The 22,568-nt window shown below is 34.4% G+C and overlaps 1 protein-coding gene across 2 annotated transcripts in view; it reads right to left on the bottom strand.

Moving 5' to 3' along the window:
• LOC138717798 (glutamate receptor ionotropic, kainate 2) overlaps positions 1-22,568 on the bottom strand; it is a 384,533-nt gene that overhangs the window by 63,134 nt on the left and 298,831 nt on the right. For both annotated transcript variants that reach the window (XM_069851637.1, XM_069851638.1), the window contains exon 13: positions 21,208-21,425. In XM_069851637.1, the coding sequence (XP_069707738.1) occupies positions 21,208-21,425 (218 nt within the window). The remainder of the gene's footprint in view (positions 1-21,207; positions 21,426-22,568) is intronic.

Here is a 22,568-nt window from a genome sequence, read left to right as displayed (position 1 = left end):
TCAACATTAAAACAATCACTCATTCCTTGCGGTGTATTTTCTGAGTCACCAGATGAAACCAAGCTATAACAGCAGTGCCTATCACTGTAGGATTAAGGGAAGATGCAGTCACTGTGTTTCCAGACTAGTCCCTGGAGGTATGTTAGGCCCCAAAAGGGACTCAGAAGTAGGCACTTAGCTGTTCAGAAGAACCAGACTTAACCATTTCTGCATAACATCAGAAGTAAACTTTCTTAGGAAACTAAGGAAATAATGGCTGTGGGGACAGGTGGCAATTGAGGAATTAAGTGTTGTGCTTTGACTGAAACAGCAACTAATTACCTATCTGTTGAACAGATGGTATATTAGAAGGAGAAATGATTAGATACATAATTTCATTTGAGTAATTTCAGATGGGTAGGTTTGGGAGGAGTACCATAAATATTTAACAAATACTAATATAGTGTAATCAATATATCAGCACTAGAATTTGTCTTAAAATAAGAATATTATGTAATAATTTCAGGATTACTTCCTTCAGAACTTTTAATTATAAGATATTATAAGATATACTTTTTATTATAAGATAAACACACACAAGTTCTGGCTAGTACTTAGACAACATATTTAATAAAATGGAGATTAACATTGCATAGTATTTTTTTAATGATTCTAGTAGACTGAGTTGGTAACCAGCAAAGCTAAAGATTTAGATTTGGTCACCTAGAAGGAAGTAAATGGCAGGGGACATGGAATATACAAATTCTTAAAGAATATACAAGAATAAGAATATACAACTGGCATATACCTCAAGGGGGTAAAAAAGATTTTCCAAACTTCAAAAAGTATTTACACAATGCTAGAATAAAAATAACATTGAAAACAAAATAGTACATATAGGGAGAAAATCATGCTGCTTGCTTTAGACTTTTAAAAATTACTTACCTATTCTAAACTAAGATGTTCACAGAGATTCACTTTATATTTAAGAGAAAAGGAAAAATTGTTTATCTCCAGAGAATGCTTCAGCCAGGTACCACAATCCTGCATTAACTACAAAAGTGAGTGAACTAAAATACTTGGTCAGTTTGGATGACTAGTTTCTGTCCTCTGAAGCTAGGCAAGACGAATGGCATGGTTAAGGACAGCAAAATGAGTGATTTCAGCTAAATTCACCTGGAAGAATCTGATAACAATGCCTACTACACAGATGACATTTTTCCACTGGAATAATTTTTCTGTTGGAAACTGGTTTTCCACATACATAAAAAAAATTTGGGAGAACTTACCACTGCAAGCAAAAGATACTTTCACTAGACAGCAGGATGAGGAAATTAGGGACCCTCAGTCATCTCACTGCCCTTACATTTCCCACATTACAGAGACTTTGCATGGGCTCAGGAAATAAAGGGAGAAGTAGGGAGAGGACAGGCTTCCACCTTCCACTTCTATTGACCTTCTGGAAAATTCTTTTTAAATTTATCCTGTGAGAAAATACATCACTGGGCCTCAACAGATTTAATGGGACCCTCTGCCAGCCCTGCCATCTTCTCTACCAAGAAAGGAGAGAACAAAAGTAAAAAGTAAATTTATTTTTCAGCTTAATGTAAGGCAGAACTTTTTTATTATTATTATTATTTATTATTATTATTTATTATTATTATTTTATTATTATTTTCATAAACATGAATTTTAAATAATGTCAACCATTCCCAAGGGCTGGAATGAAATGAAGATACTTGAGACCTAAAGAATGTCATGTTGTAAGATGTAATTTGCCATGTATTATTTGTCTCTGATAATTCCTACTGAATCAGAATCTAGAGGAGAATAATATCTAGCCATTTTGTGCTTTAGGAGGAAAGGAAGGAGCAGAGAGTTGTTGAGAAGCCGGAGTACATGTCAAGCTAAGCATCAGTGTCTCATAAAATTCCTGTCATAAAATTAATTGCTTTAAACCATGGCTTTAATGGCTTTAAACCATAATGAAAGAATTTAAAATAAAAGGACCATAAGACTAATGTCAAAGTACTCATCTTAAGCAACCAAAAGGCTTAGGGTTAGGTCTAGTTGTATTTAACTACCTCATTATTGTGCAGAAATGACACAAAGGGATCACAGAGATTAAAAATACAACAACGAAAAATCATTGAATGCAGTTTCGCAGTACCTAATTTAAAGAGAAACTTTCTGAGGAATAAAACTGCCTTCCTAAACCTCAGGCCTGAAACCTGATAATCACAAAGATGCGTTCTCCCTTTCTGAACTTTAAAAGGGATTGTACTGTTCTGATCTATGGTCACCTAATAAGTACTTACTTCTCTGCTGTCTGTGATAAATATCAATGTTAGGCAGATGGAAAGGTATAACACAGATGTTAAATCTTTACAATAACATCCAACAACAGAGGAGTCCTGCTGTTGGGGTGGAATCAACACTAAATACGTGTTGTGGTAGCTCCACCAGCTGTGATTTAAAAGCGATAGGCTTATTTTTTACAAGCTTATATCATTAGCTATAACCTTGCACTAAAAAAAACTCAGAAAATTTTGAATTATAAAGGCACTAATAAAGTAATGATCATTTTGTTTATGTCAAATTATATGATAGCACTTCAAAGACAGTGTTATTATTTTCACATCTAGCATAGTTTAAATTTCTGATAAGTGCAAGTGTTCCATAGAATTATTTTGTAGTCAGAAATCTGACAAACTTGCATGCTGCATACCTGAATCTGATCATTTTCTTTATCTTCTGAACAACCTAATTGAGCCTAACAAATATTTTTTTAAGTTTAAGAAGCACAACAAAATAGGACACACAAAAAATATCTTGTATGATAGGTCCAGTGTGCTTGCACAATTCAATCTTCCTAGTTTAAACATAATTTTTCAAGAAAACAGGTTCTAGAATAGTCTAATTACATTTTATTGGTTTTTTTGAGGAAAGCGGAGAGGAGAGGAGAGGAGAGGAGACTCATTAAGGAAAAAAAACGTTCTCTGCCAGAAGGTCACTTTTTGGTTTAATGAAGGCATTGAATAAATTGTTATAGATTCAGAGTGCCACACAACAGCTAAGTGTTCGTCTAAATTTGCTTCGTGTCTTTTTTCTAGTGTGGGAGGTCTTTGGTGTTGAGGGCAGGGTGGGGTTGCTTGTTGGTTTGGGTTTTTTGGTTTGGCTTCTTTGAAGGAATTTAGGGCTTTTTTGACAGCTATTTCTTTCTGTATGACAGTTTTTTTAACAAAACAGCTCTATACTTGTGTGTGTATAAACTTCTCTGCATTAATACAAAGCTGAGGAAGTAACCAGAAAAGGCTAGAGGCAAGCAAGCTGTTAAGACCCCAGATGGCCCACATAGGGAAAAATCTTTCCATGACAGGAAGATGTTTGGGCATGTGAAAGCTGAATAACTTTGTTTATTGCAGAAAATGGTAACCAGATCATCACATTAATGTGTGGGATTCTACTGCAAGAGAAAACTCCTGTCACAACATGAAAATTAAATCACTGATGCTTCAGAGCATCTAATGTCTCTTGTCTTCTTGTGATGTGAATGGCAGGGATTCTATTCAGGATTTTGTGCCTTTTGTGACTTGCAGCACCCAGCTTTCATAATATCACCCAAATTTTAACAATCTTAATTAGACTGTGGATTTAAGGTGCATCCACATTCATACAGTGCCTAGAATATTAGAGACAAACAAATATAAGATTATAAAAACCAGTCAAACAAAAAAAAAACCACAATAGGAGCCATTATCACTAATATGATAGCTTGCCAGTAATTGAGTAACACATCTCTGAAGTTAACATAGGAATAAGTATGGTATAATTGTCTTGTAAATAGCTGAAAGAACAACATACTCATTTCATGAGAAAGTGCATTTGCGTATACTGTTTTATTTCTGACAGTACAGTAGAACTAAAATAAATTTCTATATAGGTAGAATTTAAAGCACAATTACTCACAAACATTAGCTCTAATTTAAGAATTGATTTTTTAGAATATCCCAAGAGACCAAAACAGCCTGGAACATTCATGATCATAAAAACAACCAGAAGACAGAGCTTAAAATTATCAGTCTAAAAGGAGTGCTATGGTTCAGTACTTGTCACAAAAGAGACATTCTAGCATTATTTATGTCTCTTAAGTGTAACCTGTAAGAGAATCTATATGTTCCTTGAGGTCTTTCTAATTCCACTTGCTGTTAGTTCCTTGCTTCAATAAAATATAGTGAATTTAATTATACCCTGAACTTGTTAATGGTATGCATTTGGTGGCACCAGCAACAACACTGCTGTGTTCATTCTGTGTATTTCTGTAAAAATAATCTGTGAACACACTATAGCAAATTTTCATGTATTTTCAGTTGATCAATTTAGTAAAAAACATTCTGATAAAGTGTATCTCTGAATATTTAGTTTAAACAAAATTTAGAGGAACGAGCTTTCAGCAACTGTATGTAGAAGGCTACAATTCCAGATTAGTGATCTGATCTAATACTCATCTGTTAAACTGAAAACTTTTAGTGCAATTCACTGAGACTTAGTTGAATTGGAATATAAAATTCAGGGCTTAAAAAAAAAGACCACAGTAAAACCAGCATCATTAGTAAATTGTAGCAAGTTTTACCTGATAGAATTTTTTTTGATAATGCATGTAACTATGAAACAGAAATTCTTAGATTTAGGATTATTATGAAAAGTTATCCTACTCTAACTATGGAATCAGATTCTTCTGATAAATATTTTTCTCCATGGCACCCACTTACATTCATGTGTTAAGTTTCTTGCAGCTGAGTTTTGAAACAGCTCTGTTCCTAGTCTTTTACCACATCACTTCATAGATCCTAAGGAAAAGAAGTTTAACTTAATTCTTTTGACTTTATTGTTCTGATAATCAATTAAAATGCTCATTGTTTTCAGAAAATTGTGAGGAGACCTACAGTGAAAATAATATAGTTGGTATAGTCTAATTAGCTAATTTGCAACATTTAATAAATGAGACACCTACCTGTAGTGACAATCAAATATTGTTACTAATCTTGGTCTATATGGATTTTTGTTTTTTCCTCTTTCTTATTATAGTTTGCAAAATGATTATTCTAATGGGATTTATGCAAGCACAGTTGTGTACAGAATGTACTCCTTATTACCTGTATTCATGCCATATTTTCCCCACTCTGAAAACTATAATATTAATTTCTTTTTTTAAAAGAGATATAATAAGTGTACTAAAAAATATACAAGAAGGGCCATTACACTTCTAAAACCATCTTTACTAAAAGAACAGATTTTAGACCAGCTGAATAGCTATCAGAATACTCATTTACAGGTCATCTCACTTACAGGTAAACTTTCTCCTGAATCTCAGTACATGCTGGAGATATGTTTGGCTGAAAGAATATGTCATTTCTACTGAGCAAGAACAGAAACACTATAATACAGCAACAGGAAAAAAGATTTGTCCATGTTTACTCATATTAGACTAAGAAGCCTGAAGATTTCAGCTTCCAGAGCTTGATGTTCTTCATAAGTTAAGAAGCTGACATTTAATTTTTCGTTGTAATTAAATAAGGTCATTTTTCCATTACTAAAACAGATTACTACCTAAAATAATAACCTAACAAAGCCCAGGTTGTAAATGACTTTGCATGTAAGATACAGCTCTAAATTTTATTGCTATCTCTGTTTTGCTTACTTTGATAAATTGTTGTTCAAAAGTAGCAAAAATGCCAAAAGATAAGACATGATTTAACAGACTTTTTTGGTGCTTTTGGCTATGTTTGTTGAGATACAAAATATTCAGTCTTGGGCTACATGACAAGAATTCCTCAGCTTCACTTTAAAGCCAAAGGGAAAATAATTTTCTCTTGATACCAAATATCTCTGTAAGCACTGAAAGCAAAAGCAAATTGCTTGTAAACATCATTACACAGCATTCTAAGACAAAAGAGCAATCTCAACAGATACCATATGATATTCATTTAAGCTCTTAATGTCAAAGCCCTCAGTTCTGCCACTTGTTGTAAACTTTGGAGGTACAGGAAACTGAAGCGCTGTTAAGTACTCGTCAAATCAAATTCCATTCCAGCACTAAATATCAAAACTATCAGGGCAACCTTTGATTTAGTGTATACTCTGAGGCATTTATGTGGTTATCAGTGTGAACAGAGCTCGAGGACCAGGGACAATTCATTTTCAATTCATGCTGGACTTCAATGAGAAAGGTGCTTTTAAATGATAAATGCTGACTCCTCCACTGCATTGTCGATAAATATAATTTGCTCTAAGTATTAATCAAACAGACTAGGGGCAGAATTTTCAATAAGAAGTATTTTAATTTAAAGATTGGTGAGGTGAGGAAGTTGCTTCAAAAAATACATATCCATCTCTGTAATTAGAGGTATTCTTAGAGGAAGATATATGACTGAGGATGTGGGCTTTTTTGAAAGGCAAAAAAAAAAATCCCATGTTCAGCCTCAAGCACACAAAATCTCTAATCCACTTTCTTGGAAATAAAACATTTCACAAGTTTAAATGAGAATGAAATCATCTGTCAGTGAGTATTTCTTTCCACGTATTCTGTCCTCATTTACACCTGTTGCTTTTTAGTTGATCAGAAAAGTGTTTATCTGCTATCAGCAACTATAAACTCTCATACTGACCTGTACTACCTCTGATTCACTGACTTGCCAGCTAAACATCACTCTTTACTGGCTCTCCAGTTATGTCGTTCCCTGTAGGACAACCACTGTAAAGAGCATCCACTTGATTATAGATTGAAACCAAATTTTTCTCGAACAATTCCTGCGTGGACAAACACTGAAAAGTTCCTTTTACCCTTCAGAAAAGGAAAAAAATGTAAATATCCAAACTAGCCCCAAAACAAGGAACTTTCTGAACAAAAGTATTTAAATATTTATGATCAAGAGAAATGATAACGTGTTGTTTCCTGTGAACATGCTCCAAAAGCATCATTTACGCTTGTCTACAATATAGTGATCACCCAGGGAGCCAATTCTTTTCTCAGAGTTATTGCACTGGATCCTCTTTATTCAGAGGGAGAAGAAATAGCAACATTCCAATTTGAAACTAATGAAATACTGATCACTTTGTGCAATTATCCAAATGATCATCTATCAAACTTTTTAACTGTTGTGAAAATGACTCTTTCAGAGCTGGAGTCATGAAAACCATTATATTCTAATTTTCTGAAGGCTTGATAGAACTAATATTCTTAGTACAGATTAAGTGTAATGAAGCACTTTCTTTCTCATAGCAAAGTCTTCCACTCATATTGTCTGCTGAAAACCAACTTTCACATCTGCTATTTCCCTATTGAATGCTACAGCTTGGCACTTCTGTGGAGTGTCTGATGAGGTAATTCTATTCAACTTCATCACTTCCTCTTCAACAAAATAGTAAAATAACAGTGTTTTTCCCATACCTTCAGGGGAAATTCTGTATGCATATTATGCAAACATGTAGTCATCATTTATACATGTGTATGTGGAGAAAAGGATTTTTTAAATGCTCTTTTAAATTCCTTTTAAATTGAACTGTTGCCTATGTAAAATTATGCAAAGTAGATCTGGGTTTGATTTTTTTTAGAAAATGAGGAGTCATTCTGGGTCCCACTTAAAAAATCCATCTCAAAATACATGGTGTTCACTATGCAAATTAGCTTGAAATTAGTCATCACTTAAAATATGAGCCAAACATATACTTACAATTCAATAACACACATTAGAAAATATCAGAACGAAAAGTATGTTTGTTTCACTGTCCTTGAATACAAAGATATCAAAGATTTATTTTTCCAGTTAAATGAAATAATTTCTTCTTGACACATTTTACACTAACGAAGCATATAATTTAAAATTAAAATGGTAAGTAATACCAATTATCTAATAGCCCGCATCTATAATACTGTGAGAAACACCAGCATGATAAAAAGAAAAGCATTGCATGTTTAAATTAAAGATCAGAAATAACATTTTGGTTTCAAACACACTGGAACTATTAAAATATTGGTGTTTTGACTGAATTCTGCTTAGGCAGTCCTCTGGATGTATAATATTTGACAGATTTTCTTTTTTTTTGGGGGAGGGTGGGGGGGATTCAGATTCTTTAAGCTTTAATGGCCAAAATTTGTTCTGTATATAGGCTTACTTCGAATTACCTCTTTTTTCTTTCTTTTTTTGGTATGTCTTTAAGTCTTCAAGTATTCACAGATGTATTGAAATACCTAAAACTTACTGAAATCGATGGGAATTTATTTATGAAAGTATAGAAAAATAAAAATTTCAAAAGATAATTAAAAATTCAGACTAAAGGGCATAGCTTGTTCTGGATGTATGCAAACTTTATTTTTTCTGTATACAAGGTTCTAAGTTTTACGGTGTCAGCCTACTAATCTCCCATAGGTGTGCAGAAACCCAAATATGTGAACAGAATTTGGCTATACAATTAAAGAAAATAATTAAAAGCATTAAAAAAATAGGAATAAATAACTGCAGTGTTATAATTATCGGGCTTAAATGTGATTTTATGTTCTAGAAATTTACTATGCCAGTTCATTTTCTTGCTTATTCTTGCTATCCTTTGATCTTTTGTAATCTACAGAAAAACAACTTTAAGCACTGATCCCTTTTCTCTAAATGCGTTAAGAATTGCTCTAGCAGTTATAAATTAAACCATATCACAATTCTGGAATTCCAAACACTATCTTAGAGAAATATAACATGAAAATGTTTGGAGTTTGAAGAGATTTTAGAAATGTTAGTCTGTATATATCCTCAGCTTTTTCATCATTTATTGATCAACACTTACTGCACTTGAATAACTCAGTTGACCCAATTTGCTAACTGTACCCTTCAATTCAAAGTTTCTGGTATAGAATATGTCAAGATTACCACATGCTTCAAACAAAAATATGCAAACAATGCAAACACATTACTAGTGCACACATCAAAAGCCTGCATCTGTCACTTTAATTTAATAAAAAAACCCCAAAACTTGGACTCATAAACATGGAAAAAACCTAACAAGCTATGGAGCAGATGACAACATCTACCCTGCTGGTGAAGGTTAAATGTACTCAGCTTTTTTATGATCAAACATATGTAGTCACATGAGCAAAGCAAAATGGTGGATCATGTTTATTGTTTGTAATGTTTACATTTGGTTTTGAAAGACAGGCTTTTGCAGTCACTGGGGTACTTTTAGGAACACTCATTGTGAACAGTTCAGTCTTTTAAAATATGAAATTACAAACATAGAGCAAAATTTTTACAATAGTCCAACTCAGACCATAAGCCAAATGTAAAATTTTTCTATAATTTGAAAGAAATTTTTCTCTTTGATTTTTGTGCTCATTTCAGTGAAAATGTGGAAGGAAATAAACTTTTCACATGCTTTAAACCAGCAATCTAAAATAAGACAACCATTCCCCAGCTCCCCAGGGCTAGTTAAGTCAGTCAGTTGTATTATGGAATTAGAATAATTTATACTATTCCTTGTAAAATTAATTAATTTGTATACAGAGATATTTTTTAGTCACAACCTCTCCCTACAGTAATACTGCAGCTTATAGACATACAAAAGTTCCCTACTACTTAAAGAGTGACCAGAAATTTTGTAAGATTCATCCTCCATATATAAACACCTACACATTAAGCATCTAGATCAAGGTACTAATCTAAGCTTCCCTACAGTCATAGAATCATAGAATGGTTTGGGTTGGAAAGGACCTGAAAGATCATCTAGTTCTAAGCCCCCTGTCATGGACGTGGACACCTCCCATTAGATCAAGCTGCTCAAGGCACCATCCAGCCTGGCACTGAACACTTCCAGGAAGAGCCATCCACATCTTTCTTAGACAACCTGTGCCAGTGCCTCACCACCCTCATCATGAAGAATTTCTTCCAAATCTCTACGCTATGTTGTCAGGAGAAGTTTGCCCTACATGTTTCAAAAAACACATCCTTCCTACTAAAAAAACATCCAGGAAGCAGGGGACTCTTATTATGTCATCCTGACAAATATTCACTATCAGCAGTTGAGATTCTTCCTTTACCAATCCACCAATTTACCAATTTAGTTGATAATATTATTAAAATAAGGCTTGTGTAATGCATTACACTGTAAGAAAACACACTACTGAAAACTTTTAGTGACAAATACATAGCAACAGGATGCTTTTAATCACTTGATTCCATCACTAATGTTAACAAGTTTAAAAATAACAAAAAACATTGCAAATCACATGACATTACAATTGTAACCTTTGGAGGTTCTGGTGGTTTTGCTGTTAGATTTATTCTACTAGAAGTTAGAGATTTGACTTATGAAAGTTATTCTATAGTTCTGAAAGGAAAATTGAAGACCTGAAGATTAAGACCAAGAGTCTTAATGTTTTTTTTTTTAAGAATTAAGAAATAATAGCTAATTAATAGTATGTGCTAACATAAGAAAAGCTCTCAGGCTCCTCTCAAATCACAATGATCCGCAACGAAATTCATATAATAACTTACCTGGATTTTGGTTGCTATGTGCATTTAAATATCTGTTATGACAATTTAAGTCCATTTCAACATAAAAGAATACATTATTTCCAATCATCAACATTATTATGTGTGTGTCTCAGCTTTTAAGATATGAAAAAAAACAGCACACCATAATTTTCTATATAATAAATTTGTAAGTAAATTGAAAGATTACATACCGTATCTGAACAAATAAAAAAGTGCTAAGAAATATATTGCTTATCTTTGGTCCAATGTATTCATGGGCAGACAATCCTCTGATTAGCAGTCTACTCTGATCATAAAGACCTGGTTGTTCATTGCTTGGAGAGTTATAGTCTTTGTTTAGTAAAAAATTGGGTGGATGGCCAGACCCAAAGAGTTGTGGCGAATAGAGTTGAATTCAGTTGACAGCTGGTCACAAGTGTTGCTCCCTAGGACTCAGTATTGGGGTCAGTTCTGTTTAATATCTTTCCCAATGACCTGGATGAAGGGATCAAGTGGACCCTCAGTAATGACACCAAGACAGACAGAAGTGTTGATCAGCTTGAGGGAAGGAAGGCTCTACAGAGAGATCTGAACAGGCTGTATCAATCGGCTGAGGCCAGTTGTATGGGGTTCAACAAGACTAATTGCCAGGTCCTGCACTTAGGCCTTAAAAGTCCCATGCAGTGTTACAAGCTTGGGGAAAAATGGCTGGAAAGCTGCCTGGCAGAAAGGGACCTGGGGGATGTTGGTTGACATCCAGCTGAACACGAGCCAGCAGTGTGCCCAGGAGGCCAAGATGGCCAATAGCATCCTGGCTTATATCAGAAATAGCATGGAAAGAAAGACTAGGGAAGTGATTGCTCCCCATATTCAACACTGGTGAAGCCACACCTCAAATACTGGGTTAAGTTTTGGACCACTTACTACAAGAAAGACATCAGGGTGCTGGAGAGTGACCAGAGGAGTGCAACAAAGATACTGAAAGGTCTAGGGAACAAGTTCTGTGAGAACCAGTTAAGAGAATTGGGGCTGTTTAATCTGGAGAAGAAGAGGCAGAGAGGAGATGTTTTTGCTCTCTGCAACTCCCTGAAAGGACATTGTAGTGAGGTGGGTGTTGATCTGTTCTCCCAAGTAACAAGTGATAGGACAAGAAGAAATGACCTCAGGCTGTGCCACGGGAAGTTTAGACTGGATATTAGGAAAAAATTCTTCACCAAAATGGTTGAGACGCTATTCTTGGAGATATTTAAAAGACATGTAGATGTACTGCTTAGGGATATGATTTAGTGGTGGACTTGGCAGTATATGGTTGTATGCAATGATCTTAAAGATCTTTCCAAACCTAAATGATTCTATGATTCTGTGCTTCCAAAGCATGGTTTAGTATATATTTTTATATAAATAAATCATCTATATTGCACAGATTAAGGATCTTGAATATGTTAAATGCAAGTTCAATTAATGTGTGAATAGGGAAAATCCTTATAATGCATCCACATTCAATAAAGCTTATGTAGTTGTTACCATAGGTGCATTGCAAAAATGACAGCTTAACTAATCTCAACAAGCATTCTGTTTTGAGCAAGGAAAAACTCTGAGGCAGATACTCATCAGTATAATAAGCCTTCAGGTGAGGTCCATGAAAATTCTGGCACTGAAAATATTTCTTTACACACAGCAATGCTAATTCAGTTGAACATCTCAACAGTGTCATATATAAACTGACAAGGCAGAAACAAGGCTTCACCTCTGCTAATGAATGGAGACTTTCAGGCTGCTTCAGCGGCCAGGAACTCAACAGTGAAGGCTACTCATATGGCAGGTTCTCACACAAAACTGGCTGGAAACAGTTCACTCTGGAGAATGGTTTCTGAATCACATTGCCAGGATGAGTCACAGATCGAATATGAAAACTTTACATGGCTACTTGGTGTCAGATTTATTTTCTTTGAAGAGCTAGACATCTTTCTTTCAGACTCTGATGGTAAAAATGTTCTCAGATAGATATATACTCAATTTCCTAAACAAACCCTAGCTCCAAAATCTGTCTTTCATACAGAAAGCTGTTTGCTGTTGAAGGATTCTCTATGAACTAGTCCAGTTCCCTTTCTCACTTTGCTCAAGATCTAAAAACAGACATAAAGAGGAAAAAGCTGAAAAATGAAAAATAAGTTGTTCTTGCCCTGTCTTCTGGGGAAAAATAGCAGAAGGAGAGAAAGGTGATAAGGCTAGATAACAATTAAGTTAGGTACTTCTGAGGAAAAAGCTGTGCAACCAAACCTATGATCAGAACCCAGAGTTCAGTCATTCTCTTACAACTAATCCTGTCAACAGCGCCATCACAGGCCCTGAAGAGGCCAGAAAACTAAGTGCATCAGGTGAGAGAAAGGAAATAAAATGGCTTACAAGCTGAGACAAACCCTAAAATGGTACATAAGAAAAATGTACATTCTGGAAGTATCAGCAATTATATTGCTGTTGATTTTCTCATCCTCATATCCTAAATGTCTAGGAAAAAGGACTCACTTCCCAAAGGGTTCTGATTCCAAGTAGCTTTCACATTTACCAGAGTGATATAATATCACTCTGCCATGGAAGTGCTCACCTTCTGCTCCCCTCACATCAATTCTAGCATTCTACTGGCCTTCTTCACAACTGAAAAGTGCAAGAACAATAAAAGATCCTTTTTCATTTCAATCAGAAAGCTGGACTGATTCTTGTCACAGCCCTATGAAATGTAAAGCCAACAGAGCTTGAGGGTGAAGGCAGGAGAAGAGGCTGAACTACTCACAGTTAGATTGGTTCCATTTGATCCCAAAACAACAAAGCAAGAAAGTTATTGACAAATATGACTACAAGTAATTTGTAGTGATTAGTAGTGATTAAACTCCAACTGATTTCGAAGGAAAAAGGCCCTGCTTTTCATGTCTTCAGTGGCATGACTATATATTACACACATACACAAAAGAAAAAGGTCATAATTAGTTTCTCTTAACTACAAAATGATTTTTGAAATATTTAGATCACAACACTACTCTGAATCAGCAGTTTTATCCTTTGCTGGTAAGAGATCCTGACACAATTTAGGACTCAAATGTGGTCTGTGTAATTTTTGTACCAAGAGGCTGAGAGAGTTGGGGTTGTTCAGCTTAGCAAAGGGCTTATAAGAAAGATGGCCCTGTAGCAATAGGGCAAAGAGTAATGTTTTTAAACTAAAAGAGAATTTTAGACTAAATATTAGAAAGATTTTCTTTTTCTGAGGGTGGGGAAACACCAGCACAGGTTGACCCATCCCTGGAAACATTGAAGGTCAGGTTGGATGGCTCTGAGTAACCTAATCTAGTTGAATATGTCCTTAATCACTTCAGCGGGGATGACGTTCACGGTCCTTTGTAATTGAAACCATTCTGTGACTCTGTATGACTCTATTATGAGACTTGACTTTCCACAGATAAATTGATGGTTAATTATTAATTTTTTTCTCATGCTGTGCTCTTATTTCTTGTATCCAGTATTTCAGTGCAAGTTTCAGTCAGAACTTGCTATATTTTACCCTATCTATACACTGAGAAAGACCAGCTTTATGCAGACAAACTTCATCGTGTAAATACATTATGGTTAATTAATGCATATTTTTGTCAGATGCAGTTTTGAAAAATAATAGAAATGTCAGCTTGTTGCTGATATGTTCACTTTTGCTCTACATTATATTCATACTGAGAAATACTTACGGAATAGGAAAGCCAGATGGAACCAGTACTCACTGGAAATTTAAGTGTATTTCTTTAAGAGGGTATGAAAAAACATTTGTATGTTTTTCATCAGTTTCTAAGACCTGGAGCTGGAGATAGGTTTAATCAATAGACATGAGTTCTGTGATTCTGTAGCAGTTTTTAAAAAATAACACGTTATCCAGCAGCTTATTAAGAGTGCTTGTTATCTGGATATATGGCATAATACAGTATAAGTCATTGCAATAATGAAAAGTTGACTTGTCTTTGTGTTCATCTTCTTCAGCTCACGATGTAGGAATAGAAAAAAAGAATACAAGGAATGAGGAATTGGGAATGGGTAGGGAAGAAGCATAGGCATGGAAAAAGGCAAATGCAGAAAGATAGTGAATTTCTACCACATTCCACCTACTTTTGATTTCACATCTCAGCACTGAGATACAACAGGCAGCCGAACATATGATCTTATTCCCTGCAGGAACAGTAATAGCTCTGACAACCTTAAAGAAGCGGGGAAAAGTCAAGACAAAATAAAACCAGTTCGGGCACTTTTTACAGAACCTAGAAAATTAGTTAGAACGAGGTCTTTTATGTGAATTAGTTCTGCTTTCTGCCCTCTGATTAAAAAAAAAAATAAAAAGACATTTCACCTCAAATAATTTAATGCTTCCAAAATTACTTGAATTTCTTCTGTTTAGAATTCAAATGCACTGCTACTCTTGCTATAGAATGTTTTAATGCATTATATAACCTACCAACCGCTACTTACCTTCCTCAATGAGGCAGAGGTGTTTTGAGGTCTCTGGGCAAAGCCTATATCTCATTCTTACAGACTCTGCCATTACAGATTCAGTTTGTATAAGTATAGGGACCGAACAAGGATCTTGCTTTACAGGTTTACAACTGTGCCTACTTTTTTGTGCATTCAAAGGTGTATTGGTTAACAGAGTAAGTGTTTCTGTAAAGAGGGAATAATTACAGGAAGGGGTGAATTTTAACTATATGTATTTCTAAAAGATATGCCTAAACTGAGATGATAAAAAAGAAGAAATACATGAATTACATGGTGTTTATATTCAATTCCCTTTTTAGTAACATTCAAATGCAACTTATCTATAGAGTGAAATAATTTTAGAACAAACTGAACATGTATCTGTGTCATCTGCTACCAATTATTTTTTAAGTATTATCCAAATCAGCACATGGAGGCTGGGACTCAAAAAGTTATTTTCTATTAGTCACTGACAGTCAGTGTATATTTGAGCAGCTCAGAAATGGTCTTTTTTTCATCTTCAACTTGCAAGAATTCCACCAAGTAATTGGTACATACTGCTAAACTTCATAACGCTTTATTTGCAGCATTCAACTGAATGTTCTATGTATGTATACGTCCATGTGCTTGTACATGCATACTTATTTCTTAAAAAGATAAATGCCACTTTCCTATTACAATGTTCAAACCTAGCTCTGAAAATCCCACTGAATATATTATGCATGCCAATACTAACATCACTCATGATGAATGACATTCATACTTTTATTCTTGCTGCTATTCTTTCATTTATGTGAGAGGATCTGTCAATTTTACTCCAGTTGCAAGCAGTGAGAAAATTCCCCTACAACTCCTTCTTTCAACCTTAAGAGACTATTTTTAATGACATTTTGCAATGTATAGGTAGAACTTTGTGGCATTCCCCTTAACAATAGGCTGAGAATTTGGAGGAGAAAGATAGGCATTAAGTGCTTAATAGCTACCTTCTACAAATTTCTTGAGTGAGGTGGTGACAAAATGGCTAGGGTAAAAAACCGGGGGGTGATTTGGTGGACCTGAAAAGGGTCAGTAGCATGGATCTTTGTGGAGAAAAATCAGTGCAGGAAGAAATGAAGGGTATTGTAGAAAAGTAGAGCTGAATATAAAAATGGGTCCTGAAGAAGAAAAGGAAAGAAACTGGAAAATGTAAATCATAAATAAAATTGTCTGTCAGAGAATTCTAAGGTGCATGAGTCAGCTTTCCTCAATTAGTGCTTTCAACAAGTGATCTTGAGAAGATGTGTTCATTTTTAGTGCTTCAGCTTTGTTATCAGCAAAACAAGGATATAAATGATATGACTCTCACAGAGGACTGAGAATATCTTTAATTCATGATAGAGAGTAACGATGCTAATCTATTGCTATTAGAGAATGAAAAATTACTTTGTTTTTCACTATTCAGTATGCAAATGTCTGAATACCTAGTAATCATAACTGAGAAAAGTTGTATTGTTCTTAGTACTGTACAAAAACATAGAAAGTATAAATTCTGACATTGAAAACTACAGATTTGAAAAAATCATGAGAAAAACAAAGGTACACAGCAACATTACAAAAAAAATCTGAAACATGTAGACCATGTTTAAGCATATGTGCAGTAGTAGTATCTTTGTGTGTGAAGATGGAGAACTGTGGTACAAAGAGAAACAGGGTGGAATTAACATTATTCTTAATTTCAGAACTGTCATTCAGCAAGGAAACAGACACTAGGGCTTGGAGGAACAGAGACTAAGAGACAACAGAAATCAAGGGCAACGAAAAAATCTGAGCATTTTTATCTAAGAACAACTAGTGTGAGATAAGTACCTTTCATGCAAATGGCAAATACTTCTCAATTTATTCTCTACAGGAAGAAAAACAGGTTTCTGAAACTTAAGAATGGGTAATAGTGTCAAAAGCAGTAAAGAGAAAGGAAGACAAGTTCATACCTAAAAAACTCCACAATTTGAGAAACACAAAAACATGTATCAGGAGTAGAAACTATATGCCTAGCAGTAGGTATAGCTTAGAATTTATGTTCACATTTTCTTCCTTCTAATTCTTGGATAATCATAGAATCAGAATAGTCAGGGTTGGAAGGGACCTTAAGGATCATCCAGTTCCAACAACCCTGCCATGGGCTGGGACACATTCCACTAGATCAGGCCCATCCAGCCTGGCCTTGAACACCTCTGGGGATGGGGCATCCACAACTTCCCTTGGCAACCTGTTCCAGTGTCTCAACACCCTCATGGTGAAGAAATTCTTCCTAATGTCTAGTCTCAATCTGCCCTTCTCTAGTTAATATCTGTTCCCCCTTGTCCTGTCACCACAAGCCTTTATGAATGGTCCCTTTCCAGCTTTCTTTTAGGCTCTTTTCAGGTACTGGAAGGTAGCTAAATAATAATATAGATTTTCTTCTTTGTTCTCAATGAAATGGCTCGCTTGACCCATCAGGCATATAGTAGACTTGTAAAACTGCTTCCTTTGCATGCTGAGACTAGATAAGCAGATTTTAAGAGAAGAAATTACTGAAAATTTCCTTTACTTTCTGGCTTCTAAAACGAATTGTAATGTCATGTTTCTCAAACAATGAGGAGGCATATGATGATCTAGAGGGCCTAATAAACCTCTGGAGATGGCGTTCTCCTTTCTCATTTAGCTACTTCATGGGGATGTTTGACTCACAAGGGTTTCTGATGTGTATTTCCTGTGCTTTCCAAGATTTTAACTTAAGCAGATTTTCATAAAGCAGTTAGTTTCTTTCTTCCCAGTTCTCCTTCAAAAAATACTGCTCTTTTGTATTACCATCACACAGCTTTGGCCACCAACCAAAGTTTTTTTCAAGAAAAAATTCAATGGACTACTATTGAAAGAATTTATGTAGAAATCACTGTCAGTCTCATGGGCAGATACTGAGCCTCACTGTGATTAACATTAAGAAACCATCTGGTGCCTTCACTTCTTGTTGTAACATAGTGCAACTGTTTTACTTAATCCCTTCTCATTAAAACAGGACAAAATTGCTAAGGAAAAGCAAATATACAGATGATAAATATATCCTCTCCATCATCTTTCGTGCAAACAGCCTCACAAGTCATACTCTCATAGATTTATGAAGTAGAAATGGACTACTAAATCTAATCTGACCTCTTGTATAGTGAAGGCTATCTATTTCATTGAGTAGCCTCTAAATCAAAATTCTAATGTTTAATGTTGTACCCATTTTCCTCACGATGTGGTTGATGAATCTAGCCCACATCTAGACAAGTTGTACTAGTAGTTAATTACTCTCATTCTGAAAAATACGCACCTTATTTCTAGTCTAAATTTCCCTAATTTCAGCTTTGAAACATTAGATCTCATTATGCTTTTTTCTGCTAGATTAAACAGTCATCTGCTTTCAAAAGTTTCATTCCCATTAAAGCACTTATAGACTATGATCAAGTCACGTTGTAACCTTCTCTTCAGCAGATTAAACAGGCTGATCTCCTTTAGCATCTAACTACAATACTTATTTCCAGACCTATAGTCATTCTTTCACTATCATCAACTCTTTGCAATTTTAAACACATTTTTGAAGTGTGGTCACCAGAACAGGACAAAACAGTTCATTAATAGTTTCCCTAATGCCATATAAAAAATATAGCATCATTTCCTACTTGATATTCACTTATCTATATATCAAAGATCTAATATATACCATTTAAACCCCCTTAAGCTTACTGATAAAACCTAGAATATACTGTAATGGATTTAAAAATCAAAGATCTATCCTGGATTTTTACACACAATGCAGAAAACCTATCCACCTATAGAAAACCTATCTTTTCAACACTACCTATACTTTTCTATACTATCTATATCCAGTGTCAATTCTCACTTAAGAATTTTTTTCTGATAGATCATGTCTTCCTTTATCAGTTTCCTGTTCTTAAGTGGTTTTTTTATATTATGTAGTATCTATAAGCTGTTCAACTCTAGTAGTACCTTTTAAAGCAATTCTACTTTCATTCTTATTTTAAAATATTTTCTTGCACTTTAATTTTCTTCATGTAAGGAAATTACATTCCTGAAGTAATTTGCTTATACAGAATAGAAGTATGTTTTTAAAGACACAAATATAGATATACTATGTTGGCCAGAGCTATAGTATTCTGTTTTCTGGTAATTCAATCTCATTACATAAAAATATCTAATTTCACCAGAATGCTTATTCTAACTCACAGACTGCATAAAAATATTTTGGGTTATCTTACATGGAATATATATTTAATTAGATAGTATTCCTTATACAATTAGCTCTAGTGAATAGCATTTACATCCAGCAAACTCCAGTTTCTACATGGAAGTTGCTTCAGATACTGAATGAATCAAATGAGAATATATGATTTCCATTTACTTTTCAGTGATTTTCTCTTAATGGTTGATCTACAAGAACAGTCGTAACTATTTCTAATGCTTAAGTTTATATCCATTTCATTAGATGAATAATACTAATTTACTTTAGTTTACTTACTACTAGAGAAGATAGTAAACATCAGAAGAATATTTGTAGTCATAGTTGTTAGTTATTTGCATTTTAGTGTCAGAAAACACTTACTGGCCATGATCTATTCACACATAAAACCTAGAAAATATGTTTATTCAACAGAATAAACCTGAATTTGACCTATAATCTACCTGCCGAATAAAGAAATACCAGGTTCAGTTCTAATTTCTCCTTCTCATTCATAATGAGGCAGGGGAATTCATTAATGCACTAAAGGCAAATTATTATTATCACAAATTATGTGATCTGACACTCTACCTCTCTTGTGTATACGTCTAGTTTATTTCATCTGAGAACAAAAATCTATTCAAGACATGCAATTGTTATTTCATGAAAAGTAAGTCCTCTCTAGTTCTTGGATACAATGTACTTCATAAACATAAAATATACCTAGATAAGTAGGAACAGAATTAAAAAGAGAACAGAAAGAACAAATTGTGCAGAAAATAAAGCAGTATATTAATATGCAGAGGGAAACATTCATAGAAAGATAAATAGTCTCTGTGAGCTTCAAAAATCCACAGACTATACAAAAAAGGAAAAGAGTGAGTAAAAGAGAAAATTAAGGGTGAGGAAAAGGAAAACTAGAAGTTAAGAAGATGAAGAGAAAAGTGCTTCTGGCAACCAAAAAGAAAGATACTGCTAATTTAAACTTGCTTCATAATATTTTAGAATCCACAGTTTGAATGTGAATTAGAACATGTTCAAAGTTTTCTGCCAGACAAAAATGAAATTAAAGCCCTGTAGTGATTTCTGGTAACTTGATAAATAATTTGTGTCATCTCTCTGTCCCAAGACTTAAATAATTGTAACTTTTAAAAAAATCTCAGTCTTTAAATTTTCAGTGTTGTTTCTTTTAACTACTTCATTTGTTTCCTGACATCGAGACCTGTAACTGATTACTTACTTCTATTAGATTTACCAGCCCCTTTTTCAACAACTACTCTGGGGAATATAGTCAGAACTTTCCTAATGTATGATATAACTAAAGCAGCCTAAAATATTCTGAGATACTGAAGTTAAATTGATTTTTATTTCCAAGCAGAGGCTGAAAGTCCTACAATGTTTTGGGTTTTTTTTCTTAAATAAAACTCTGTGTCCACATCTATAGGCTTTAATGGCATAAATTTAAACAGTGACTCTTTAGCCTCGATATCAAAACAATTTTTGTACTCTCTGAATTTAGTGAGAGGAACTGTGCACACATTCTTCAATTTCTGCACCTCTTAAACCTCGGTCTGTCTAACTCCAAATGTCAATGTAATGGTCACTATGAAGCTTTAAGTGTTGGCATAATAACTCAAAAAGCAGAATAGACTAGTTAGCAGTCTTCAAAGTGTACCAAAGAGCAAACAAATATTGGTAAACACATCTTCTGAGCAAAGTGTTCAGTTTTCTTCACCTACTCAATTGTTACAAAGTCAATTCTTAAAGTGAAAATCATCAAAGAAATTGCTTTTTATTTCCCACAAGAGGCTTTGCATTTGTTTCCTTTGCCATCTTTCCGATCATCCAAAACTGATTTTCAGTTGGTTTTGACAAGTGTGGCAATCATATCCATTGCTCCTCACTCAGGTGCACAAACTTTTGCTCTTCAATTAGTATATAGGACATTTTCAAATAGAATATAAAACTTACCTTAAAGAATGTCATGGTTGCTCCATCTTCAACTGCCCCATACTCTATCTTTGTCTGCTTGGCCAAATCATCAGCAGAATCAATAGGGGATTCCATACGTTCCACTGTCAGAAAGGCGGCTAGGTTAGCAGTGTACGAGGAAATGATGATAAGTGTGAAAAACCACCAAATGCCTCCCACTATCCTGGTGGAGAGGGCTTTGGGCATGAGCTCAGAACCTAATGAAAACCAGGGGAGAAAGGTGAAACCAATGCACAGAAAACAATTAATAAGTGTTCAGCACTTTTTGCCACAGTGGGGAGATGGAATCACTGTGCAAAAAAACCCTTTGAGGTGCAGGCTGACATGTACTGCTTGTACAAACACACATAACTGAAACAAAAAATGAGAACTGATTACACTTATAAAGACATCTTTTTGGAGTTGTGGGAATCAAAAAATTGTAATGGGAGAATCAATGATCTGTGCCTTTTAAAAATACAGAAGTTTATATATATGTACATAAATGTAAATAAAGGCAGTTACTTTAACTGGATTTCCAGAAAAAAATCCTAGCTGGACTGAACCCCTAATCTAATTCTAATATTTAGGCACTTATAAAGTCCTTTATCTTGAAGGCACAAAATAAACATTAAGAATATTCTAAAAACTCACTTGAATAAATAACATAAGTTGTTGATGAAAGGAACACATACAAAATGAAGTATTTCATATCTGAAGTAAACAATCTGAAATCTGTTATAAGTATGCTTTTGACTTTTCCACTTGTATTGCTGCAAAGTGTTGTTTATTGACTGGTTAGATAAAAAATAATAACATCTCCCATCTCTATAGTTAGCCCCACAATTTCGGATAAACATAGGTGGCTATGCCACACACTTAATTTGATAGAGCAGCAATGAAAATAATAGACTGCTGTGCATAAACTGGATAAAGATAGATTATAATGTATTGCTGGAGTTGCCTGCTCATGGCAGTAAAGAAAGGAGGGGGTGACAGATACTGTAGAGTAATTTGCATTATTACTAATACTAATTTAGAGACTAATGAGACAAATTGAAGCACGTAAACTCCTCTTGTGTCTAATTACTAAAAATAGGAAAAAAATAAAATTCAATATCATTTACAACCACAAATATTTATTATAAATAAACATGTATGGATTTTTTTCCATAACATTATAATTGAATAGAATGAAATTTCTAATGATGTCAAATCAAGAATTTCAACCTTCATTGTAAGAACTTGACAGGACATCTTTTAGAAGTATGCAGAAACTTATTTTGAAAGAAATAGTTTTACCACATCCACTATGCCATTATACAAAAACAATCACTTTTTGTTAATTGTGACTCTGCTTG

This window comes from Phaenicophaeus curvirostris, chromosome 2 (genome assembly GCF_032191515.1).
Source record: "Phaenicophaeus curvirostris isolate KB17595 chromosome 2, BPBGC_Pcur_1.0, whole genome shotgun sequence".
Classification (NCBI taxonomy): domain Eukaryota; kingdom Metazoa; phylum Chordata; class Aves; order Cuculiformes; family Cuculidae; genus Phaenicophaeus; species Phaenicophaeus curvirostris.
The sequence above is the reverse complement of the archived record's forward strand: the minus strand, read 5'-3'. Positions and strand labels throughout refer to the sequence as shown.